General features: G+C 42.7%; 1 protein-coding gene across 1 annotated transcript in view; it reads right to left on the bottom strand.

The window, feature by feature from the left end:
* The window catches only part of STAC (SH3 and cysteine rich domain), a 107,577-nt gene extending 80,473 nt beyond the window's left edge, over positions 1 to 27,104 (bottom strand). The window contains exon 1 of the mRNA XM_061586313.1: positions 26,728 to 27,104. Coding sequence (XP_061442297.1) covers positions 26,728 to 26,844 — 117 coding nt within the window. The 5' untranslated portion in view covers positions 26,845 to 27,104. The remainder of the gene's footprint in view (positions 1 to 26,727) is intronic.
* Between the last annotated feature and the right edge of the window lie 536 nt (positions 27,105 to 27,640).

Consider the following 27,640-nt stretch of genomic DNA (forward strand, 5'->3'; position numbering starts at 1 on the left):
TTGAACTACAACTCCCATCAGCCCAATCCAGTGGCCATGCTGGCTGGGGCTGATGGGAGTTGTAGTTCAAAAAAGTAACTTTTCCAAGCTCTGGTGGAAATACATACAAATGAAGCATTTCAAGCTATTGGGACTCATTGAAGATCCCAGGTTATCACCACCAAGATCTCAATCTTCTTTATACAGGGGAAAGAAATGCAATACCATTCCAGAACTGACATGTATTACTGTTACCACTAGCCTTGCCTGAAAGGTAGCACAGTGATTTGTTGTCTATTTTCTTCTGCCAAGATTGCAAAAAGGGTTTGATGGATGGGCTCCCTCCCATTCCCACCACTGCCTGCACTAGCAGCTTCCGTGTGGTCAGTCAGAACTCCTGCTGGTCACATATGTCTGTAGCTGGAGAGCTGAGGGGCACAGCAGGTGGTTCTCCAGCGCCAGGCCTGCTCCTTTTGTGATGAGTACTTCACCGGCTGGTACTCTGGCTAGCCACTGAAGCTGCAACCAATTCTTCTGCTGAGTCACGTCACGTGAAAGGAGGCAAGCGAGCCTAAGGGAGGGAAAAGGCCTTCCGGGTTGCATGACAAAATACCTTACCCACCTGCAAGCCAGGGACGGGTACCCTATGGCCCTACAAGTAGCATTGGACTGCAAATCCCATCAGCCTCAGCCACTTAGGGATTATGAGAGTAACAGTTCAATAACATCTGGAGGGCCATAGGTTCCTCATTCTGACAGTAAGGGGTTGGGACCACAGGAGGGAAAGACAGGGCCAGCGCCAGGTTTGAAAGATCTTAAGTAAAGGGCCTCTCCTGGCAGGCCAACCCTCCTTCCCCCAGTGGGTTTATGGGGTGGGTGGTGATGGGTAACCCAGCAGTGGTACTGACAGGAGTACCAGACAACCAATAAATGTAAATAAAAGAGGGACCCAGATCAGGTCCAACTTCAACAATGCTGGGCTTTCCTGGATCCCTGACATTTGCCTAAGGATGCCATGTGTTGGGGTGAGGCAGAAGGTAGTGTGGCTTGGTGTGCCCCTCAGAGACCTGTGTGAACCACGTGAAAGGGCACCATGTGTACAACAAGGCTGCAGGGCCACATCACTGGCCCTGTCCAAGGTCCTATGGCTCCTTGGCCCTGCCCCAGCATCCAAACCATAGTACAAGGCTATACAGGGTGGGCCAAGGACCACATGATTTCAGGGATGGGTCCAGCAGCATAGCCCTGCAGCCCCTTTCTATGTGTAATGCCACTTCATGCAATTCACGCATGAAGGGATCGAAAATCTTACTCAATTGGAAAACATACCCAAGTTAAACTCTCCAGTTTTGCGTAGTGTCAAAATGAAAGATCCTTCTGAAAGATGCATGCTATTTCAACCAAATAGTTAACATACATTTAAAAAAAATCTCTGGCATCCAATCCAAATTTACAAATCTGACAGTAAATAGCTCTGTGACCGCTGGCTCTTCTCCCCTTATAACCTTATGTGCAAGTATTGCAGTCTAAGGCAAATAACTAAAACGTACACAACCCCAAAGCTTGTGGATTGTTATTTACGGCAGGGCTTATGAGTGTATCATCCCATTTGCCTTTTTCATGCACTTTGTAGGAGAAGAGCTGCTACCTCCAGATTAGGGAAGCATGCTGCAGAACGTCTGTTTTTAATGAAGATGATGGCACTTGCAGTGATTCCTTTCTAGCTGTTTGCATAAAAGATACTTGGTACACAAGCCCCTTTATGAGTCATTTTTACTACTGTCCTAGGTCAGTTCTCACTCTCTGTTTTTTCAGGGATATATGAAATGCGAGCAGATGCATGACGAGAGAGAATGATAAGATGCCTATTTTGTTGCTGTTTTATTAGAAATAATAATGCCCGCCCCCACTGATGCTTACTTGTAATATAGGACATGATGCAGCTAAACTTTTAAGCCCCATTCATTTAAATGGCAGATGGAAAGACATGTGTTCTATCCTCACAATGAAATCAATAGGATTTCCAAGTAGGGCTCTCCTAGGGTTCCCATATTTTACCCAGGTTCTAGCCATGCTACCTGGTGTCCGCTTGAATCCACCAATTGCTCACCCCTGAACAAATACAAAAAATAAAACCAAACCTGTCTGTAGAAATGGCGGTGGTATTAGTATTTGCAATTTTCAGCCCTGCCCCCCCCATTAAATGGTGCTTACTCCCAAGTAAAGTTGCATTGGAATGGAGCCTTGCTCATTCTGTTGCCCGGTAGAGCCTCTGTTCAGCAATTCAGAAAAGACTAAAAAGTATTTTTTGATACATATCCTTCAAAATGATTGGCAGGCATCTCCCCACCAAAGATTATCCTACTTCATTTCCTCCCAAGGGATGGATGTGTGTTTGTGTGCATGTTTGTGTGTATACATACATACATACAGTAGGGCCCTGCTTATACGGTGGGTTAGGGACCTGGCCCCCGCCGTAAAGTGGAAATCGCCATAAAGCGGAACCCATAGACTATAATGGGGCTGTCGCGCAAAAATGATGGGAAAATGTCACAAAATCGGCTTTAAAAAGGGGAATTTCCCGCCGCCGCATTAGCGGAATGCCAGAATGCGAAGCGCCGGTAAGCAGGGCCCTACTGTACATAGGGGTGTAACCTTCCCCCCTTAAGACCAATAGGAATGGTTTTCCCCCCTTAAGACCAATAAGAATGGAACAGCTGCCCTGACTAATGCTAGCACAGCTTGCCAGGTCTGTAGAATTCACTGCATTTTTTATCTTATTTTTTTAAAAAGAGGTGTCAGCACTCAAGTCTCCATCAAGTTCCAGCCTTTATCACAGAAGGCTGCATTTCCCCTCTCCCTGATCTGGTATTTGAAAATCAGTGTACTAAAGATACTTCTCACATTTTCAGACACTACTCTCTTCAGATAAGATGATTGACTGAACTGATATTTAAATCTTTATTTCTATCTGCGTTACAAGTTGTAGTCGTTTCTTCATTTCACATTCCCCAATTGTTGGTACAGACAACTTCTAGATCAATATTGCTTTTAATTGATGTTTTGCTGGCTTTTTGTTGAATTCTTATAGGGCTGCATTGACTTGTTTTATGTTTATTTCTATTTTGTGTTTTATTGTGTCTTTATATTGAGTTTGTATTTTTGTTGTTTTCATTATGTTTGTAAGCTGCTCTGAGCTCTGTTTTTAACAGTGGAAGGACAGGATATAAATCCTCTTAATACATAAATATTCCATAGTATTGGAAACTAGAGTCTAGGCATTTAAGGCTGAAAATTTACCTTTAAAAAAAAAAAAATCCTCACATCCTCCCCCAGGTTTTGGTGATAATTACTAGGCACAAAAACAAAACAACTGGACAATGAAACCATTAATATGTTAATTTGTATAATTAGCAAATAATAATTAGCCTGCTCAGATTTGTGGAACTGAAATACGGCAACCTTAGGCTCTCCCTAACGGGATGTGGGGCTCAGATCTAATCACACTGTGTGGGCCTTCTATTGCCTTAATCTCCCCCCTCTCCTCTTCATGGTGATGGTGGCAGTGGTGGCCCCCCCTCCTGGTTCAGAATGATCAAGGGGATGGAGCGACTCCCTTATGAGGAAAGGTTGCAGCATTTGGGGCTTTTTAGTTTAGAGAAAAGGCAGGTCAGAGGAGACATGATAGAAGTGTATAAAATTACGCATGGCATTGAGAAAGTGGATAGAGAAAAGTTCTTCTCCCTCTCTCATAATACTAGAACTCGTGGACATTCAAAGAAGCTGAATGTTGGAAGATTCAGGACAGACAAAAGGAAGTACTTCTTTACTCAGCGCATAGTTAAACTATGGAATTTGCTCCCACAAGATGCAGTAATGGCCATCAGCTTGGATGGCTTTAAAAGAAGATTAGACAAATTCATGGAGGACAGGGCTATCAATGGCTACTAGCCATGATGGCTGTGCTTTGCCACCCTAGTCAGAGGCAGCATGCTTCTGAAAACCAGTTGCCGGAAGCCTCAGGAGGGGAGAGTGTTCTTGCACTCGGGTCCTGCTTGCGGGCTTCCCCCAGGCACCTGTTTGGGCACTGTGAGAACAGGATGCTGGACTAGATGGGCCAGTGGCCTGATCCAGCAGGCTCTTCTTATGTTCTTATGTTCACTTGTTGCTGTTGTTTTAGCTGCAGAATCTCTCTTGCACATACCCGGCTTGCATTTTGTTTTGCAGCTGCATTAGTGTGGAAGAGCCAGCAAGACACTCCACTGGTAATTCATTGTCCCTTCCTGACTTGCTCTAGAAAGAGTGTAGGTGGAAAGCCTTAGCAGGCAAGTGGCAGGTGGCAGCGCTGACCAGGGAGAAGAGCTGCTGGCTGTGGGTGCTGCCCCCCTCAAGTTTGGGGTCTTGGGCAATTGCCCCTATTTCACCACCTGGCCGCATGGATGCTTCTGCTGCTAAGCCCCACATTTTGTGCGTCATGAAGTTTTGCGTTTATAAAGCTCAAAATGGTTTCAGACCAAGTTATCTGAAAGACCTCTGTATCTGCATCAAAGGTCTTGCTCATGGGTCAACTTGAAAGATCGGTTAGGTAAGACTGAGCATGGGCTGGTGGGAATTGTAGTCCAAAACATTTGGAGGGCACCAGGTTAGGTAAGGCTTTAGGTAAGGCCTGGTCTAGGCTTTCTAAAAACAAAACAAACTCAATCCATCTAACTCACTGGAGCAATTCACTGGAGTAGTGAACATATATGAATAATGTGAATAGGCAGCCATTGGCATTGCATGCATAACCCTCAAGCATTCAGCGTACACTGGTGTAGCTCACAAAACTACAATAATGAAAACAAACTGAGGTGATCAATGGGCTGTGTGTTGTTTTTAACTATCAATATGTTCATGTTTACAATATTCTAAACGGGGGAAAATCCTAACATTAGCACTACAACAAAGTGTGAAACCAAGGCTGTAATCTAATACAGTCAGGCTGAGTACTGCAGTTAGATCTGAAAGTGATAACTAGGAATGGGTGAATCTGTCATTTTTTGTTTCTTTTTCTCATTTTTCCACTTTCCACATTAGTTTGTGAACTTTTTTTTAAAAAAGTCCTCATGAAAATTCATCAATATTTTAGTGCAAATTTCTCTCAATATACACATTTTTGTATGCGATTTTGCTTGATATACTGTTTTGCAAAACAATTTCCCCTAATATAATGCATTTTTGTATGATTTTCACAAATATATGTATTTTATGTACGCATTCCCCTAACTCATCCTTTCCCAACTAATGGGCCACCAGATGTTGTTGGACCACAATTCCCATCTTTCCTGACCATTGGCAATGCTGGCTGAGGCTGATGGGAGTTGTGGTCCAACAACATCTGGTGGCCCACTAGTTGGGAAAGGCTGGTCTAACTGCATGGACGACCTCATGCTCATGTAGTTGTGCAGACTAAGGCTGCTTACTCAGATCTTCTACCAAACACATGGAGGTCAGGGGATGAAAATGCACCCCCCCACACATTCAGTGAATATGTGGAGATATTTCCAAAAGGAGCTATGGTTTGAAAATACTGAGCAGTAGAGGGGTTATTCTATAAAAGGGTCAGTTACAAAAGGAAGGCTGCTTTCTGGTGGCATTCCTGTGGTGACTGGGCGTTGCTGTCCAATCAGAGACACAGAAAGAGAAACTTATAAAATACTGTAAGGTCTAAAAACTTGAGATCGATGGAAATTGTGCTGGTGTAAGGATTTCAGGTGAGGAGAAAGTGTTTACAGCACTGGGATGAAGAATAGTGGTTTTTTATTGTAATGCTTAAATCTTATGCCCCTACTACCATGTGCAAGGCTGTTTCACTCTTGTGGCCTGGTTATCAGAAACCTGAGTTAGACGTTGAGAAAGACTGGAACTGGCTCAGATATTTAATTCCATTTCCTCGGCCATTCTGGAAAACCCTTCAGTTATGTAGACTGTGGCAGTGTCATCAATTCCATCTTTGCTGGCATCTTTGCAGGCACCCCTCAAAGATTTGGATGAGAGCCACCCAACACAAGGAAAAGGGGCAAGTGCAGAAAATGTAATAGCAATTACATTAAAACAGGAAGAAAGAGAAAGAGGGGGGCATCTCTCTAGCAATACAGGGTGCTTCCAGATAGGTATCTGTTGTAGGATGGGTGTTCCTCATGCATACAAATTTTCGTAGCATCCACGCAACACTGTTGTCATAAACAATGCCAGTCTGTAATTTTTCCCTATTTACTCATCCAGATTTACTACCTCAAAACCTAAAGGCAAAAAGTCTAGAATTTTACATCAAGGATCTTTTACAGCCAAAAAACTAAAACCAGGTAAGGCGGGGTGAGAGGAGGCAATTTAGAGGAATTTTCATAACCTGGTTTAACCTTCCCCTTTTTTGTATCAGTTGCAGCGTTTCACATTTTGGTTTGAACTTGAATATCCGTCCGGTGCTATTATTACACCTCTTGCCCACATGCACAGTCTCCTTTTGGGGTTGTATTCTGTTAAGAGCAAAATAAGAGCCTGCTGGATCAGGCCAGTGGCCCATTCAGCCCAGCATCCTGTTCTCAGAGTGGCCCATGGGAAGCCTGCAAGCAGGATCTGAGCACAAGAGGATGCTCGCCTCTTGCTGTTTCCTGTTGTTTGTGTCAAAAAGTCAGGAAAGAAACTTTTAATTCTCAGGGTGGCCATTATCAATAATTTTGTTGGTTTACAAATTTCACTTTTTGTGGGATTTGGAAGTAGCTGGCACTGGCACTTTGTAATGTTGGTCATATCATCATCATCCAAAGCAAAATGAAGGGCCCTTGGTAGGGATGAGGTACAAGCAGAAACATGTGGTCTTGTTATTGTATACCAAATCAAAGAAAAATCAGCCCTCAGTGGAGAATGGGTGATCTCTTAGTTTCTGTTCATTATCTGGTACCATCTAAGCAGCAACCTACAAAGACAATAGAAACAATTGCTTCAGGGTATGGCTTTGCTGGTATACATGTCTAAGAAATCAAGAAAGGTTGCAACTTAAGAAAAAAAACTATCTCTTTATGACAGACAATATATACTGGACAGTATTCTCGAATATGTGACTCAGTTTAAAAAAAGAAAGTAGGACAGGCCAAGCCTTTGGAGTCTGCTATGCCCAGCAGTTCTCAGCAAGCCTAGAACTACTTATAATCCCTCTTCTATTAAAAAAGGGCCATCCATCTTCTTTATAGGCACAATGACACTTGACTAGACATAAACTTGGATTTTTGCTTTCACAAGGAATCCATCCATGTCCTGTTCTCAAGCTGCTGGGTGAAAAATGAACAGGATAAAAGCAAAAAGAGAAAGCATGGGAGAATGTCATTAGAACTTGACAACATGGGTCTCGGAATACAGTATACTTGTTGTTAGGAAAAAGTCACTGGAAAGAGAACTTAATTGCTGTGAGCTGGTGAAAATGTGCACTACAGGCAAGTATTGTGAAATTATTTGTGATTCATCGCAAACATCACAAGAGCAGCTTGCTATATTTTGCAGTCTGACTAGTTTCAAAGCTCTCCTGCTGCCCACTTTTTCAAATTTTTCAACAAGACACCAGGAAAATGTACAAGCAAACCTCACCCCCATTTTCTATAAAGCTCTCTAGAAAAACCTGAGACCACCACAGACCAAGCAACTGAAGTTTAATGAGATACATGGCAACTGATAAATGGGGTAATATAAAAGGAAGTACTATGTCAACCTAACTATAACTTTAGAATTACTATTTTGTCTTTGAGAACCATGTAATGCTAACCTAGCTGAAAATAAAGATGCATTGTGTTTGGTGGAGCTGTTGCATGCGTGCAAGGGCTGTTCATCACTTGTTGACTTTATCAGCTGTAAGTATCAGCTTTAAGTGGTGATTAATGTGTGAACAAGCCATCATTGCTTAATCAGAACCAGAACTTTAATACTACCTTATGTCAATTCAAAAAACAATACTTTTCAAAGGAGGCAATTCACATTCAGCTGGAGGTCATCAAGTAAGGAGAGATCAAGTGGTGTACATGGCATATGTGAACCAGCCCCAAGTGTTTTATTCCCAGCAACATATGTATCCATTCGTGATTAGAGAGAGGCTGTTACTCAGTGGTAGAGCACATGCTTTGCTTTTGAGATGTTTTTTCTGCTTTATTCTCTCTTTACTGCCCTGGGCTCCCTTTGGGAGGAAGGGCAGGATATAAAAGTAAGTAAATAATTCATAGATAAATAAATGTAGAAGGCCACACATTGAATTCTTGGCATCTCTACGTAAGGCAAGAGACTCTTGTCTGAAATTCTGGAGAGCCACTGCTAGTCTGTGTAGACAAATACTGAGCTAGGTGGACCAATCGTCTGACTGTATAAGACAGTTTCTTCTTAGGTAACTTTTTTTTTGCTCGGAAAGCAGGCATGTTGAGGCAGTGTTTTCCAAATAATGCAATATTGTTTCTTTTTCTTCTTCATCAAGGAAAGGATTTCTGCATGACTTGCCCCAGCCCTTTTAAACATTAGTTGAAGAAAGAAAGGCAACGGCTCAATTCTATTAAATTGTACCATAGACCTAGAAAGCAAAACACTGAATTTGAACCCAGTGGACACTGACATGGGAATGGATTGTTCTAAACTGATTTAGGTTACAATCTAATACCTGTCTACACAGAAGTAAGCTCCACTGGGTTCAATGGAACTATCTCCCTGGTAAGTGTGTATTGGATTGCAGCCATAGGCTGCAATCCTATACACCCTTACTCGGGTATAAGTCCAATTGATCTTAATGACATGCATAAGATTAAACTATACTTTTAGTCATCTCTTTTGTTTTTCCAGTGCTACCTAAGTGGTGTAGGATCCAGACAAAGGAAAGCCATTTTGGTAGTGCATGAATTAGATCTCAGCTATATGACGATGTTTGAAACCATATTCAAATTTTCATTCTTTTGATCTCTTTTATTTAAGAACATAAGAACTCTGCTGGATCACATCAAAGGCCCATTTAGTACAGCATAATATCATCACTGTGACCATCCAGATGCCTATGGGAAGTCCAATAGCACTATTCACAATAGCAATAGCACTCTTCACATTTGTGATTTCCAGCAACTGGCATTCAAAGGAATACTAGCATAGCTATCATAGTTAGTAGCCACTGATAGCCTTATTCTCCATGCATTTGTCTAATCCTCTTTTAAATTTGTCTAATCCTCTTTTAAAGCTATCCACGTTGGTGGCCATTACTACATCTGTTGTTGTTGTTATGTGCCTTCAAGTCGATTACGACTTATGGCGACCCTATGAATCAGCGACCTCCAAGAGCATCTATCATGAACCACCCTGTTCAGATCTTGTAAGTTACTACATCTCCTGGGAGCAAATTCCATAGTTCAACTAATTGTTGCATGAAGAAGTACTTTCTTTTGTCTGTCCTGAATCTTCCACCATTCAGCTTCATTGGATGGCCCTGGGTTCTAGTATTATGAGACAGAGAGAAAACTTTCTATTCATTTCCTTCATACCATAGTTTTATATACCATTTGCAAAGACAAATGCACTGACAGGATGGCATCAAATATTGTGGTAAACTCTTTCAGACACTCTGAGATAAGACAGCAAAGGCTGTAAGGTCAGCCTCAAAAAGAGCAGGGAGGGGTGTAAGAATTTTGAATGCCACTTTGTGTTTCCTCATGTGTATTTTAAAAAATCCTGTTCTAGAATTAAACAAGTTCTGTGGGAAAGGGTAAAATTACACTGGAGTAGCTGAGAGAGAATCAAAGAGAATTGAGAGGAGGTATGCTGAGCTGAGCATTGGGGAGGCGCTTCATAGTCCTGCCTAATGCGATGGAACTTCAATTGCATTTCTGAGGGACTCCTGATTGGCTAGAGCTTATTCTACAGGAAATAAAATCACAATGGAGGAGCTGAGGGGATCCCTGCCCTCCCTAAGCTGCTCCTCCTAGAATTTTTTATTATGATGATGTCTCTAAATGTGAGGTACTGTATATAATGAACTGAGAAAGGACACTGGGCTATAGGTGAGCCTTTCCCAACCAGTGTGCCTCCAGATATTGTTGGACCACAATTCCCATCTTTCTTGACCATTGGCAATGCTGGCTGAGGCTGATGGGAGTTGTGGTACAACAACATCTGGAGGCACACTGGTTGGGAAAGGCTGCTATAGGTAATGTATTGAATATGAATGTAAGGAACAGATAAGGGACTGGGCTATAGGTTTGGGGCTTTAGGGTAGGCAGTGCCCCACCTGCCCTTAGTGAGGGGCCTCCAATAGGAATATCAGGCCCAACCTTACTGTTAGGTAGACTGAAGCAGCTGTTTCAGGTGACAGGCACTGGAGGGCAGACTGTAGCAGAAAAGTGTTGGAGAACAGAGCTGGGTTGTTACACAGCATATCCTGTACCCCCTAAGTTAGTCTGCTGCCCTCAGGTGTGGCGGAGGATGCTGTCCCATCACCCGTGCAGAATTAATATTCAGCTACCAGTCCTGTTGGCATTGGCACATGGAATAAAGGGGGCAGACAACCTGTCCTTTGCCTCAGGCAGCAAAATGCCTGGGGCCAGTCCTGTAAACTATGGATGACAGACTGATGAGAATGAACAGATCTGAGGATCTTGGTCCAGGTGGGGTTTAATAAGGACATAGTAAGGGGTCTTATACCGAGTTATCTAGCTCAGAATTATTTGCACTGACTAGCAGCATCTCTCCAGCGTTTCAGATGGGGGACATACCTGGTCCTACCTGGAGATGCCAGGAATTGACCGTAGGACCTGCATTTCCAGATGCATATGCCTGAAGGTTTGTGAGTACATGTGTATTTGTCTGCACCTACCCTAAGGAAACACCAATGTTGCTCTTACAATAGTGCTCTCACAGAGAAGTGTTATGAGGGCACACAGGCTAAACACATCTATAGCTTAAAAATATAGGATTAAAAATTATTTTAAGCAGCATGCCTGTCTTTTTGTTGTGACCCTAGTTATGGCTTGCTCTAACCTGACCAAAAGAAAAGAAAAAGATTATTCTATTTTTTAAAAATGGCTTGAAGAGTACTTCAGCCAGCGTTGAGCATTCTACTCCCATGAAGTCTGTGCTTAATTGGCATGTATACCAGGCCAGCAGTATTTTAGTTTCCATTCAGAACAGGTGACTTTCCTGAAAACGAGTCTCATTAATTAATTAATTAAGCAGTGTGCGTGTTGTGTTTGAATAATGCTCCATTTCCCAGTGCCATTTAAAAGCTTATCTACATCAAGCAAAAGATGTCTCCTGAGCTGTTGCTAACACTTTTTTTTTTTTAAGAACTGATTCAGGAATTCATACTGTGTCTCAAAAGCTCCTGAGGATGGTGGAACAACCTGATGCCAATAGTTAGTAAAATCACTACTTCGGAGCTTGTTGATATGCCGAGGGATAACAAGGTTGCTTGAAAGATTGTTAATTTGAAATCATTATCCTGCATCAAGAACCCTGCCTTGGGTTTATTTAGATGCCCAGAGAATTCCAGACTGCAGGAATAACACACCCTCCTCCAACTATCTGATGTCTTTTTCAAATCACTCATTTATGGTGAATTGTGAATTTCATCCAAGTTCATTTTATTAGATATACTGACGACATCTGTAGCAAGAGAAGTGAGGTAAAGAACCCCTAATTATCTAGGAGGACCAAGCACCTTTAATATCAAGTTTATTTGTTGCACATATAACATACTCAGAGTAGGAGCAGCCTTGTGAAGAGAAAACAAGTGTATGATGTGATTCTTCAAGGCAATAGCTGTGTTCATGTGCTTACCGGAATCTGCGCACACAGACTTCCTGCCCCCAATATCCCTGAATGCATCAACTGCTCTTCAAATCTTTGTGCAAGTAACATAACAACAGTAACTACAAGGGGATCTTAAAGGGCATCCAACTGAACGTATTTAGGTTCACTTTGAGACAACCTATTTATTGAGCATTCATCCTGATTTGTTTGCACAAAGATGTGGAGTGAGGTATTCCAGTGGCCACAGTGTATTGAAAATTCATTCTGATTTGCTTGCAGGAAGGTTATGTGACATCACATCAAGCAACTGTTATCCTTCATCTACAAGTGCATTTCCCATCATTTTCCTTTAAAAAGGGGGGGAGCGGCTTTGTTGCACAAGAGCACCAAACCCACTTCATTTGCATAACATGGATTTCCTGGTATGTCACTGAATCTCACCCACAAAATACTTCCAGTTTGGAAGTCGCCCTTGAGATCTCAAGCAAGAGCCTTGTTTTTCAGGGTTTCCTAACATGGGGACAATTTCTAAGCACAATCAACAGAGTGCACAGATCTTCAGAACATCTGTAGTCATGACCAGGGATGCTTGCATGCGCACCCCTGCCCATATCCCTAATTTAGCCCGTCAGGCTAAAATTCATAATCTTTCCTAGGGCTGAGCAAAAATGGAATTCAACAGTCAGAAGAAACAAATCCCCTCCCCAAAAAATCATTTTGTTCTGAAAATGTTTGCCCCAGCTCTGTTTGAAGATGGCAAGTGAGCCAACTGCATCTGCACCTAATGCTTTGTACTTAGAAACAGTTTTATACAGCATTAGGTGTAGCTGAGCCCTGGCTTAGGGGCCTGATTCAACCCAGGGAATTCTATATGGTCCTCAAGACTGCTGAGAATTTGGCAGCAGTGGTGATGCAAAAAAAAAAAAGTCACCAAGTGCATTGGGGTTCTGCTGTTGTATGGTGGAGTTCCAGAGGAAAACAAAAGAAGATGTGGGGAAAATTGTGTTCAGTAATGGAAAACTGTCCTGAGATTGTAATTTCAGATCATGAGTTCAAATCCCACCCCCCAGCACACTGTGTGTGTGGGCTCTGATGTGTGTGTGTATGCATGTACAAAAGTGTGGGTCGCCACTTAGGCTGCTAGCATGCAGCCCTCAGAGAGGTCCCAGGGGGCGATGTGGCCCTCAGCCTGAAGAATGTTAGCCACCGCTGGTTTAAGCTAGAGATGCCAATGGCCTTGGCAGTTTATTTTATGTCTGTCATAGACTAGGATGGGAGCCCCTTTGAATCAATTTACAAGTCCAGGCTGCGGAGTTTCCTTGCAGACACCTGTTGTTCCTGCCCTGCTCTTATATGCTAAAGGAATCACCAGCATTACAACTCCCTCTTCAGAGTTCCCCCCCAAACATTGGCTGTAATCTAGCAAATAATTACATGAAGTCAATGGGCTGCTGTGGCCATTGTGGCTGCTGTGTTTTGCTTCCTAATCATGGAAAAGTGAAAACAGGTCAGAGATAGAAGATTCCAAGAAGCTCTCGTGTGCCTCTTTCCTGACCATAGCTAGCCATGCCAGGGTTTTGTGTATATGTAAAAAAAGGTGTAGATTAATCTCCTTAGTCACCGCATAGCTGTCCTAGGCACTCCAAGCCAGTGATCTACTGCAAAGAGTTGCAATCTGTTCCATCTCTCCTGGACTGGCCTGGCACAAGTCACCACAATAAAGCTTTCAGCAGATGTGACCCAGCAGTGGCATTTAGCCCGTAGGCACTTGGCAAAAGTGCCTAACCTAGAATTCACTACCCATAATTTGCCTGCAATATCCTCTCCACCAACTGTGTTAAGATTTAACAAGCAGATGATGCTGAAACAATTGATGCAGTTCCATTTTGTCACCCAAAATACAATGCTAGTTATTTGTTTTGCCATTTTAAAGCAAGAAAAACACAGCAAAATCTAGATAAAGGTTTCTATCAACATTCATTACTTTGCCAATATATATCAGTAGAAATCCAGTGCCACTACATGCAAGCTAGATTTTACTTGCTGCTTTATTGGCTAAATTGAGAACATTGGGGGCATCAGTGGTGCAATCAGGGCAGACTTTAGGGTAGAAATCCAGGGCCCCGCTCAGCAGTATGATGACTATCACATTTTGAGGCAAAACACATTACTACCTAAAGTTGGGGGGAACTGAACTGCAACCCCCTCTCCCCCCCAAAACCCAACATCCTTATTCAGTTCACTGTATTTTGACTGCTGGTAAATCCAGCAAGGTTACAAGGATTATTTTATTTTATGTATTTAATTATATTTGTATCCCATCCTTCCTCAAAGTAGCTCAGGGAATGGAATGACCCCACACTTTTCTCACAACAACCTGGTGTAATAGGTTAGACAGAGACAGTGACCGGCTTCAGGTCACTCACTTCATGACTGACCAGGCAGGGATGTGAATCCTAGTTTCCCCAATCCAATTCCAGCCCTGTACCCACTACACAAAACTGCCTCATTATTACTACCATCATGAAAGCATTTATCCCTAGACAAAGAGTTGATACTTCATCCTATTTAAAGAGCAACAAAATTAGTTTTAAGGAAAGTAACGACAAGAATTCACTTGAATTTACTGATTTGTTCCTACAATAAAATGGAAAGTTTAGCTAGTGAGACAATATTCTAATCTAGCCAATATGTACAAGAAGAGAGGGGGAAAGCAGGATACATGAAGTGTCTTTCTACTAATACTTCACACAAGATCAAAGCTTAAAATCAGGCTATTCATAGGAACAGAGCGCTTCTTCCTTGCTCAGTGAACAGATATAATTTGAAAAGTTTATAGTATGTATGTCTGGTTTACTAGCCAATTCACCCCATTCTCAGTATAAGAAGTCCCATTTATTCACAACATGTACTCACCATTTTAAGTAGAAGTATGGAAAATAGCTTTGGAAGAGCTGACTGTTTTCAAATCCTCTTCAGGGATTAATTTTATTTTTTAGTTGCTCTCCTCAAAACTGAAGTTTTTATGTTGAATGTTTATTCAGCAGACTGGAGGATGACAAACATTGTCTGCATGCCATTTCCTTGCCCTTTTAAAATATTCAGTAGCTAGTAACCTATCCGTCACCAATAGAGGCTCACAAAGTATTAATTCTATTATGCAGGGGAAATCTCCATGCAACTCTATCGGTCAAACACAATATGATTTAAAACCAATTAGCTTCAATGGGATTGCAAGCTGGATAACCTAGCTCAAGATTAGGTCCTGCTCTTCATATCTATATTAGAAACTTAATTTTATTAGGATGTATTTACTATCCATTAAGTAAGTGTGTGGGTGGATCTGCGGGATGCATAGCAGTTTAGAGAAATCCCATGAAAACCCTATCCATAGGGTAGCCATAAGAGTTGAAGACAGTCCATTTCCGTTTCCATTTTGAAGACAATGTGCTGTAACTGGCTTTTTGTCAGACTTTCATTAGCTCTTTGCTGAACTGCTAAGCTATAGGGGCTTTCTCACTGAAACCCCTTGGCTCAGGAATAGCCCATCCAGTTTAGAGGGACAGGGGGGTGTTAACCCGGCACTCCTCCAAGGTTTAAGGAAACGGAACAGAAAATGGTTGACCCTCCTGTAATGGATCAGAGGGAGGACCTGTAAACTGTTCTGGTAATTTAGAGACATCCCCCTTATTCACTGCAACTCTTTATACTTAATATATCTAACACTCTTGGCATATACAGTAGAGTCTGCTACCACTATTTCTTCCCAATGATTTAGAGTGCATCATGTTTATCCTCTCCTCCCATGTAAATATACTTGATTAGATATAGGAATATAGGAGGTTGCCATATACTGAGTCAGCCCATTGGTCCATCTAGCTCAGTGTTGTCTACACTGGCTGGCAGCAGCTCTCCAGGGTTTCAGACAGGGAACATTCTAAAACCTACCAGGAGATGCTGAGGACTGCACGCAAAGCAGATAGTCTACCACTAAGCCATAGCTGTTTCCACAGAGAACACAGTGTTAGTATGAAATCAGCCAAGACACATACCACAATTATGGCCTGCACTGTTATTCCAGAGTTTGGAATATCTATTTGGATTTTAATAATTTGACTTTTTTTTTTTTACAGATAGATGGTTTTGGCATGCATAAGGGCTCAATCTTATACAGAAGAGGGTTATAGGATCCAGTAGAAGTCCTGCTACAGTAGAAACACATCTCAAATATAGCACAGACGCTGGCACAACATCTCAGATATGCTGGTGGAACACACTGCCAGTGAAACAGCTGAAATGGGGTGGAGTTGTGGATGGGGCCTGATGCCAGGGCAGGGAGGGAAGCATATTTATGCCATATCCTACACCTCTTCAGTCCATCAGCATGCCCTGTCAACAGTGCCCTGTAATGTGTCTGATTCCTGTGTGGCTGAATGAGTTGAGAAGTGCTCTTCACAGCTTGCAGAGTCAAATTCCTGGGAGCTCCCTCTCTTTTGCCCTGATCAGGCATGCAAAAAGTGAGTGGGGGCATGTTCCCCACGTCCCCTGGTGAAGCTTGGGCTCCCATCTCCTGCTTCCCATGCCCTATGGAACAGAGGAACCTGCCTTATGTCAAATCAGATATTTGATTCATCCAGCTCAGTACTGTCCAATGCTGACCAGCAGTGGCTCTCCAGGGTTTCAGGCAGGGGGCTCTCTAGTCCTACCTGGAGATCCCAGGGATTGAACTTGGGGCCTTTTGCATGCAAAATTGATGCTCCGCCACTGAGCTGTGGTCCTTTCAAAGGACCACATGCAGTGAACTGCAGGAGGTTGCTGTTGTCAGTGCATGTCTGTGGCTGCCCTTGCGTCAAGTCCTGACCCCTTCCCATGGCTCTTTGGCAAGAGATCCCTGGGTGAGTGGATCTTGAACTCTTGTCCCTTGTCTGTGAGTGCTCTCTGAAGGTGTCCTACCAAGCGAGCTGCATGGGTGCTATGTAGCATGCGGTGATGTGGGTTTTCTGAAAAATGTTGAACTGGAACATTTTCTTCAAAAATTTCCCATGCAACATATGGCAATTTGCATCAGACAATTCTCAGTTTGCATTGGAAAATAGATACCCTAGACAATAATCTGTTTTAGTATGTTTATTTTACTTGTATTTAGTAAACAAAGTTAAAAACTTTGAAACAGCCACATTTGCCTAATATTTATTTGCTACTGGCATCCATTGTTACTAATGAATTTATGAAACAGAAAAATTTCCATGGAAAAATAAAGCAGAGGAAAATTTTCTCGTTCCTCCCATTTGCGTGTGTTGTATTCATAAAAAGTGGTTGTAAGGTGCATATGGGGATCTGAACCCCTGACTGGAGGGATACCTGGATATTTGCAATAGCAGGATCACTACCGTTTGTGCCATGGGGGCTGACAGAATATTGCTATTTAGGTGCCTGCATAAAACTCATCTGTTCACCCAGGCTTTCCCTGCAGCGTGATCTAACTATTATGACTCTGATCACTGCTTTGTGAAGTATTATCTATTATATTTGTATCCCACCTTTCCTCCAAGGAGCTCAAAGTGGTGCACGTGGCTCACCCTCTCTCTCACAACAATGCTGTGAGGTAGCTTAGGCTGAGAGTGACTGGCCCAAAGTCACCCAGTGAGCTCCAAGGCTGAGGGGGGATTGAAACCCTGGTCTCTCAGGTCCCAGTCTGATATGCTAACCATTACACTACACTGTCTCTCTGTACTTGTTTTATGAATTTAACATTTTTTGTTGATTTCATGCTGTTCAATGCATAATTAGTTTGTTCTTAATGTTGGTGGTATATATGGAATATATATATAAAATAAATGTAGTGGGGGCACTCTGGCATCATCTTCCATGGTGTGTGTGTGCCTGGGGCGTGTCCCCATTCTGGCAACTTCATTGGCTGCCTCTGTGAGTGGGCAGCATGTAGCCAATGCAGTCCCTGAGTAGGTAGAGGTGGTGTTTCCAGGAGCATTGGGGGGGGGTCTGTCATTTTTATGCCACATTTGTATTTTCTGCTTGAGTGTTTTCCTCCTGCCTCCTGGCCTGAGCATACTGTTATGAGCATGGGGGTTGGGATGGATGATTCCTGTGGGTCACCTTTCCAGCCTCTTATTTGGAATCCTGTGCCTTGGAATGAGGAACTCTCTGCTGGTCAAATGAGTCTTTTGTTAACCAAATAGATTGGCCAGGTAAGATAATGGGCCGATCAGTTGCCTAGCAACGGTGAATGGGCCAGGAAGACCCCTTTTATCATTTAAATTCTGCAGGAGAGCCTCCCCCCCACTCCTGGCAGCTAGCAGAGGTTGTGCTTGTGGTTTTAGTGTGTGTCTAGAGAATTGCTGGGGACTGGAGGCAGGCAGAGAGAGTAGCATTTGGGGTGCCTCCTGCAACCCAGATGGAAGAGCTGGATGCATTGAACACTGCTGATGCATTGAACCCCTCCATTCTGAAGCTCAGGCTGGAATGTGTGTAAATAAATAAACCATATTTCATAAAGACACCGCAGTCTCCGCTGACCTTCTTCCCAAAGGAAACCAAACCCTGGAGAAGCACAGGGACCCCAGAAATCTCACCGCTCGGAGATTGGGGGAGGTGCGCAACAACACATTGGATAAAGGCGTTTGGCCAGTGCAGCACTGCGTATCTCCAGTGCTGGCATATTGATGATAGGATTGCTCTGTAAATCACAAGAATATGTTTGAATAATATGTACATGTCTACAGAGAAATTTGAAAAGCTAGCTCCTTCAAGTAAAAGGGACCCAGATTCAAATGTGGAATTCAGTTAGGCCTTTTTATTGTTTTGCAAATAACAAAGTGATCAGAGCACATGAACATTTAGCAGTCAGCTTTATGATTTTGCACAAGAGGATAGGAAGAGGCACATGCTGTGAAAGGAGGGCCTGATTTGATATATTATAACAGGCGTGAGAATCTTTGGCTTGACAGATGTTGCTGAATTACAATTCCCATCAGCCCCAGCAAGCATGTTCAATGGACAGGGATGACAGAAGCGGTAGTTCATCAACATCTGGAGAGCCAAAGGTTCCCCACATGTGTGATATGAGATGCATTAAAACAAACCTGGGTAACCTGTGGCCTTCCAAATATTGCTGGACTCCAACTCCTACTGTTGCTGGCCATTGTCCATTCTGGCCAGGGTTCATGTGAGTTGGAGTCCAGCAACATCTGGAGGGCCACAGCTTCCCCAGTTAGGAACAGAAGACCTGCTTAGCAGTTTGGATTGCAGATGCAGATTCAGTTTTTCTAAAGATGTCTAATAAATTGCCACTGAAGAGAAATACCAATATTTAAATATCAGTATGAATAAGAATATGAATATGAATCAATATGAATAAGAAAACTTAGAACAAACAGGCAGTCTACTATGGTTTCACTTCACAGAAAAGCAGAAAACTCTTCCACAGATCAGAATTTGCTCCTTCCTAAGAATATTGGTCAACAAACAGATTGAACTCATGAGGTTTACCTCCCATTTGAAAGGTTTGTTTTAAGGGAGCCGAGTTGCATCAATATCTACCAAAGCATGGATTGTATATAATTATCTCATCCCTTCATCTGGCCACAGTGGTATGTTCTTGTTGATATTGTATGAATTTTATACATATTGTACAATTTTATATTACAAAGAAGAAGAATCCCAAAAGCAAGCCATAAAATCTTGAATGACAATACTAACAATCTATTGCAACAAAACTAAAAAAGGGAATATAGCAATTAACCACAAGCAAATATTATCCAAGATCAACACTGCACTTCAAATAATAACAAAAATCTCCCAAGTATATTATAAAGGTTAAGAATTAGTGTGATATAGTGACAATATCTACATACTGTAAAATGTGCATAACAAAATATAGATAAGAGCAGTCCATCACGTATATACGATGAAACAAACAAACAGATAGGTAAACATAATCCAAAGAAATTTATTTATTTATTTTATTTGTATCCCGCCCTTCCAGCAGGAGCCCAGGGCGGCAAACAAAGCAATAAAACACTTTAAAACATCATAAAAACAGATCTTAAAATACATTAAAACAAAACAGCATTAAAAACATTTAAAAAACAACCTTAAAAGGGTTAAAAACATTATTAAAAAACATATTAAACAATTCTGACACAGATGCAGACTGGGATAGGTCTCAAAAGGCTTGTTGAAAGAAATAATCCAGGATTAGTCCTAGCAATGGGATCAAATATATTAATGGCCCACTATAATGGCATAAGATCAGGTTCGTAAGATCAGGTTTTCATAAGATCAGGTTTTAGGGTCCCCCTGCCAATGCTACAACAAGGTGATGTGGTGATGGCTGCTGGCTCCAGCTTGCCTGTCCTAATGTAGTGACTGCCTATGGCAAACACCTCCCTAGCTTCTGCATACCAGGGTTTGTGTGGCAGTCATATTTCCCAAGGTAAGGTAGGGCACATGGGTTTGATAGTAAACAGAGTAGAGCCACCAAACCACAATAGTGCCTATCATGACTTGTTCCGCTGAAGTGCAAGTTTGGCTTTATGTAACCAATTAAAGCAGACCAGGTATGTGACCCTTGGCAGCTTTATGGGCCAGAGTTGACGCTAATAAATGTGCTCAGGCTGAAGCAGGCTGTATGTGGTGTGAAATGCTAATGAGATGTCGGCAAAGTGCCAGTAATTTGAATAAGGATATTAAAATTTGGCTTGTAACTTTTGAGAGACATATACTAATCCAAGACACATTTGCTTGGAAAAACAGAATTCATGACCAAGTACATGTGCATAGTGTTGCTTTCTTAAAGCACAAGGCTTAACTAAGCATATTGCATATGTTTTCACAATGAACATTAATAGGTTCCATTTGCACATAACGCTAAGCCACAGTTTGCTTTAACTATGGCTTGTTCAACAAACCATGAGTCATCTCACAGACAAGCAGACAAGCCATGTTGTTTCTCCAAAGCTTGACTTGTTTTTCAGCAGTTCTTGTGTTGTGCCTCTATAACCTGGCAAGCATCTGGAGTACAAGTAAACCATGGTTAAAGAAGGCTGTTGGGTTCAAATATAGTACCAAACTATAATTTTAAAAGGCAACAGTTTGTAAGCCAACAACAAACTATGACCTCACATAATGGTTTGCTGCCAGGAATCAAACTATAGTTAATCACCTGAGTCTGGTTCAGATGTTAAAATAATACTTTGGCTAAACAAAGCATGGCTTAGCATTATGTGCATACAAGACTGTACTCCAGGGGTGGGAAATCTCAAGTCCGGGGCCATATGCAGACTGCCATGCCACCCCCTCTCCCTAGGCCACGTCCCTCATTGGCCCTGCTCCAGACTCTCCTTGAGTGTTTTTGCTTGGAATGAATGTGTCCTTGAACTGTGATGACGGTTCTTGCTTGCCTGGATAGAGAAGTGTGTATGTGTAGAAACTTCTGCATGTCTGAATGTTTTGGTAACAGTCACATCCACTGCTCTACTCTTTTTTGCCCTGGCACCACTCTCTACTGGTATTATGCCCCTGGAAGGATGCCCATGAGGGAATGTGACCGTTGGACTAAAAAAAATGGTTCCCTACCGTTGCCTTACTTTGTCTGGAGTGCTTCATCAGGGAATGTTGTCAGATGGAAAGCAGAAGTGAGTTGCTTTAAAACCAAAATGTACAGCCAGGCTTGTGTGGCTTTTTTCATTCAGTTTCAAAAACCATCCCTTGTGAAAATGGGCCGTGCTCTTTGTGCCTGGTTACGTCATGCCTGTTTGTGTGGGACAAGATTTCCTGATCTTGAAAAAAGGTGTCAGTTGACTCTGATATTTTAGGTTTACATTCCATCTTCATCTAGGACTGGGTGACAAACCTGCTGGTCAATGCAAGTTTGAAATCCTATAAAGCCAGTGGGAAGATTCCTATTCTCTTTAGTGCAATTCTGTCCCTGTCTCCCACATGGCTCACTCTCATCCATAACTCACAGCCATTTTTCACAACCAGCAGAATCACATGATAACACCTTTTCTTGACTGTACTACTTCAGCCTACAGGTTTAGGGGGTCACATATAGGCCCCCATGGGGGGGGAATCTCTTAGTGTACATGGAAAATTGGAATGCCAGGGAGAGATTTATTTAGGTTTCTTGCTAACAAGCTTATTGAGTCTGAATGCTTCAACATATCTTCTTCTACATGCAGACGGAAGTGCTTCAGTCCATGAAAAACTTTATCACATGTCTCTGCTGATTGGTATTCCATTATGGTATATTGCAGGGATGGGGAACCTGCAGCCTTCCAGAAGTTGTTGGACTCCAATTCCCATCAGCCCCAGCTAGCATGGCCAATGGTCAGGCTTGACAGAAGTAGTAGTCCTACAACATCTGGAGGGACACCCATTCCCCATTTCTGGTATAGTGGTTAGGATGCCTGACTAGGACAGGGTAGAGCTAGGTTCAAATCCCTACTCAGCCATGAAACTCACTGGACGAGTCACTCTTACAGGGTTGTTGCGAGAATAAAATGGAAAAGGAGAGTACATGTCTGCCACGGGCTATAAAGGTCATAATATACATTTTACTGACAGTAATGTTAATGTTACACATTGGGAATAATAAATTGGGTGTGTGTGTACCAAATAAGAGTATCTAGGACTGGAGAGTACATTTATTGCAGCGGATTGCAGATCGTGTGGTTAGCTGCTTCAGGGGAAAATGGAGCTCTCTGTAAACCAGGGGTGAGGAATCTCAGGCACAGGAGCTGAATGTGGCCCTCTGGGCTTCTTTATCTGGCCCTTGGGACTCTCCTCAGCCCACACTCCTCCCCAGCCCTGCTTTGCACCCTCTTTGCCAATTTGAATGTGTCCTTGAACACTGATAATGCCTCGTGCTTGCCTGAATGAAGGATAGACCATGGCATGTGAGTGTATGTAGAAGCCAGCCTGCTGTACAAAGGTAAAATTGGCATTAATTGCTCTGCCCATTTTTGCCTCTGAAAAAAGCTCCTCACCCTTGCAGTAATCAAGCTTACTTCCCTGCTATCCTCTATACTTGGAAGAATGTGCCTAGTTTCCAGTGAACTCCTTTTCAAATCTGTGTGCCTAGGATTATTGCCATCATCAAAGGAGTTGTGTGATGACTTGTCTGTGGCTTCATAAACTTGTCAAATGTTCTGGCTTGACCTGGAGAATGCACATTTGTCCTGGTGTTGCTTTCTCCTCAACAATGAAAGTCCACAGACTTGGTGACGGATTAGATCATCGACAGACATTGGGCAAAACTAGTTAAAAATTATGTAGGCTGAATGGGCAGCAGCAAGAGGGAAGAGTTATGAAAACATGTCCAGTTATAACTATCCATTAAACAGTAATTTGAAAATAATTGCACCAAAGATCGCTTCAATCCCTTCTCAAATGACAGTTACTTGGAAATAAGCCCCATTTATTTCAAAGGACCTTTCTCAGAAAGATAAAAAGTGCCCATTATGTTCTTGGCTCTCTCCCTTCCTTGTTTTTAAGGCCAGAAGGTAGGCATAAAAGCTGTAGAGCAGCTACTTTAGATGTTTCAGTGAAACAGTACTGTGATGACTGCATATCTGGACTCCTTCTGTGGCTTTAAGACTGGCAGGAAGAGAAAAGGACCTATAGGAGCAGCCATCCTACTGGTGGTGATCTGTGTTTCTGATGCACAGGTCTCAGAGTTAAAGCCAGAAGACAGACAACGAATTGCAAAAGCAGCCATCTTAGTGCTGCATTTACAATGTGCGCCACCATAAAAACTGCCCACCTTTGCCTTCTTGGTTTCTGTGTCTGTCTTAGTTTCTGAAGCACAGGTCTCAGATTTAAAGCCAAAAGACAGACATGGAACTGCAAAAGCATAAATCTCGGATTTAAGATCAAAAGGCAGACACACAATTGCAAAGCAGCCACCTTAGTGCTGCAGTTACAAAGTGCACCACCAAAACAACTGCCCATTTTTGCCTTTTGGCCTTAAATCCAAGACCTGTGCTCCAGAGATGCAGAGATACACAAAAGCTGCTACACTACTGTTGCACCCATGGAAACAGATTCACTTATGATAGCTGCCCATTACACTAGTGGGTAGGGAAAAGGGAGCAGTGTAGGTGGTGAGTAACTGTGCCTCCCTCCTCTAATTATTTATTGGCAAAGCTGGACCATAAAGTTATTTCGGATTAAGCAGTAACCAGTGGGGACCTGCAACATTATTTTTTGCAGTGCTTCTTTCCTCCAAACCCCTAATGGATGTCCTTGTTCAAGCCTCTGGCCAGATTGGAACAGGAGCCTTAGAGTGCAGCTTGGGGCTCAGAGAAGGAGGGGTGAAGTTTCAGGATGGAAAAAGAAAAAGAACACCTTTTCGCTTTCCTCTGCTTCTGAAAACTTCTCTCCACTGTGCTACATAGCATCAAAGGGCATCAGTTTAGAGCTGGCTGCTACTCTTGAATATTTTTAAGGCAATGAGAATATATAAACGTTGTCATCAATGACAACAAATGTGTACTAATAGTAATATCCCAATATGTGTTTGTTTCAGTCAGCTACAACAAACAAAACTACTGAATGTTGTCCAGCTATGAATCTTTCAGAAGAGTCATGGTTTCCCACCTGATAGGAAACATCTACCAGTGTACAGATAGAAATTAGTAATGCCCCATGTAGTGTTTTTTCCCCACTGGCTGGGACACACTACCTATACTGAAGTTGGTTTCAATCATGATAAAGCGCACCTGAAACTATTACTTATTAATGGAGTCAACATTTTAATTTTACCAAAACGAAAAATTGGACTAACTAAAAACAGATTTTTAAAATATGCAAATTTTCCAAACGCAAATTTGAAATCTGAGATTATTACTCCTCCCAATTTTGTTTTCAGCTATTGTATGAATATTTGCAAACTTAGTTTGAGCAGAGTTATCACAACAAAACTATGAGCACTTCTATGTTCTCCATCAGGACAAAACACTAAAAGGATCCCACAAATATGCTACCAAGCAACGTTTGATGTTGAGAAGCATATTTGAGCTGTGGAAGTAAAAAAACCCAAATAGCGAGGGCCGGTGGCTCCATGACAGTGGGGCAATGGAATCTGCTCAGGGTTTTAGTCTGAACTTTCAAGGAGCTGTCCAAGGTGCTGAACTTTCAAGCAGCTGTCCAAGGTGCTTCAGCACTTGGATGATTGCTTGAAAGTTTGGACTAAAATCCAGAGTGGCTTCCACTGCCCCACTGACTTGCAGCCACCAGCTGCCACTGCACCAAAAGCTGAGATACTGTACCATTGCCTGAAACCCATCCCCCAGACAAAATGTTCAAATAGGACTTCAAACTCAGCTATTACATGTTGACACTTACATTTTAAGTTTTAACATTCCACGAGGGGTGGATATCGCCATATATATATATACGTGGAGAATGTGGGCAAGATATTTTCCCACAGAATTCCACAGTATGAAAAAACACAAAACATATTTCATCTAGAATACTTTACTGTGTGCACAAAGTATTTATATCTGTCCACACGAAAAGATACACTTTAGTTAATACTGAAGTCAAAGATAAAACGTAACACTACTTATATTTTCCGAGTTTAGTCTGCAGTTCAATTATAAATTACTGACCCATTTGTATCTTCCATAGACTCTAAGAGAACTAACACATCAATAATTATAAAGCCACAACAATACACTGACCCTCTTTCACGTAACTACCTATCCTGTGACAGCATGGTGGCAGGTCCATTTGTTCACATGACCTCCTATTCAAAGCAGGATCTTCCATCATGCTGAGTATCTCTCTTGAAGTGCTTGTTGGAATCATATCAACTTCCGAGAGGATGCTCAAGGCCTGTTAAGGTGGCTGTAATGATGACCACTTTTACCTTACTAACACGATTCTAGAGGAGCATTTCAAATCTATTTCATGAACAAAAGCAGTGGATTATTGTAAAAGGTACAATACAGTACCTTGACCAGTACAGTCAAGGTTCTCATCTCAGAGGATGCTGCAATCCTTTCCAAACAGGTGCCATACAATTATGGCACTGGCTCACATTGCTAAAATCTACTATGACAACAGTGCAGGTCAGGCTTCTGTTACCCATTGAGGTGGAATTTGTACACGAGGACTATAAGAATTTGTGGTTCAGGGACAAGTTTATTAGCAACACTAACAGTTAACAAGTTGTTGCAGGTAACTCCTGCCTTTACGTCATGCCCCGATTAAATAGAACACCACCATTCTTCTGTTGATCTGCTTTGTTCCACTTACAGATCTCTGTTCCTAATTAAGGTAACCCACTAGGAAACTTTTCACCTGTTAAACTGCTTAATTTTGAGGGGTAGGATAAAAAACAGAGCCATCATTATGCCATCAGGTAAGCCAAACTGGACCAATTATAAAAGGAATTGGGGAGGGAATACTGTTGATTAAAGGATGGCACACCCTCCCCCATAATATCTCCATAGTTAGACTTCAGCTACTGACCTAGTTATCAGTTAAATGGTGAAGTTCCTGGAAAGGCTTTTTTAAAAAAACTTTCCTATAATAAATCTGCCACAGTCTAGTTAATAGGGATCAACATATGAGCCTGAAGGAATCTGAGTGCCAAATATAGTAATGATTTTAAATATTTATTGAAATTTATCCCCCTTCCTCCAGAAAATAAAAATGAAAATAAACTTTCCCAGAAAAGAACAACACAGAAAAACACACTCAGGTGCCCCTTGCCCCAAATCGACCCCCATTCTCCCCAAACTCTTTTGGGCCCCTTGGGTGACTGGAGAGATCCCGTCTTACAAACATTTGCAGTAACCATCAGGAGCCACAAAAAGGATAAACGAGGATGGGCACGTCTCATGCTTGGGGAGAGAGAGAGAGAGAGAGAGAGAGAGAGAGAGAGAGAGATAATGTTATGTATATATGATATATTCTTAGTACCTTTGACTCTTGGCTGGTGGTGGATGCCGGCGAAGGGGGCTGATCGGGACACTCCGGGTCATTTTCCTTCTCCACGTTCTCCAGGCTGACTTCAGTAGAGTCGCTTGGCGGAATCATTTTTGCCTCTGACAGTCAGAAAATCCTCTGGCTGTCAAGGAAGAGCTTCGAGAGAATCTGTTTATTTCACGTGCTCTTGCTTCTCCATTCCCCAGAAGCCGATGAGCTCTCCTCGGGCTCAGCTGGGTTCTTATTTGCAAGTGTGGAATCTCCTTTTTTCCCCCTTACCCCTTTTTTAAAAAAACAAAACCTGGCCGCCTCCCTCGGCCGCCCTCCTCTTCCTCCTCCTTCCCACACCCGCCTCCCGCCGCCCCGCACGAGTGACCCTGCTGCAAGTTACGGATGGCTCGGTGCGCCGGCAACCAGGGGCGGCGTGCCTGCCTGCCTGCTGCCGCTTGTGGGTTCGCTTGGCTCCTCCCTCCCTGCCTCATCAGCGGGGAAGGTGTGGAGCGGGAGAGTCGTGACCGCCAGGCCACCGTGGGATCCGCATGGGGAGCGAGCTGAAGCCGAAAGCCTGAGCGTAACACATGGAGCCACGGAACGGCGGAGGGTGGTGGTGGTGGAAGGAGGAGTCGGAGGTTGGCTGCTCGGCGCCTTGTGCGGAAGCATGTGCGCTTACAGTAGTGGAAGGGAGCGATGTGCATCCATCCACACGCCACTCCGTGAGGCTGGCCAGAGCTGTCGTAAAAGCTGAAGAGAGAGCAGGCCGGCCGCCGCTTCCCAAAGCCAGCTCTTTCTGTATATTCTGGATCCTGCTTTACACAAAACTGATACGCTCGCATACTACGGCTTTGTGCTCTCGACAACCTATCTTTATAACACGGGTGGGGAGACCCGTGGCCCTCCAGATGTGGCT

Source organism: Rhineura floridana, chromosome 10 (assembly GCF_030035675.1).
Source record: "Rhineura floridana isolate rRhiFlo1 chromosome 10, rRhiFlo1.hap2, whole genome shotgun sequence".
NCBI lineage: Eukaryota > Metazoa > Chordata > Lepidosauria > Squamata > Rhineuridae > Rhineura > Rhineura floridana.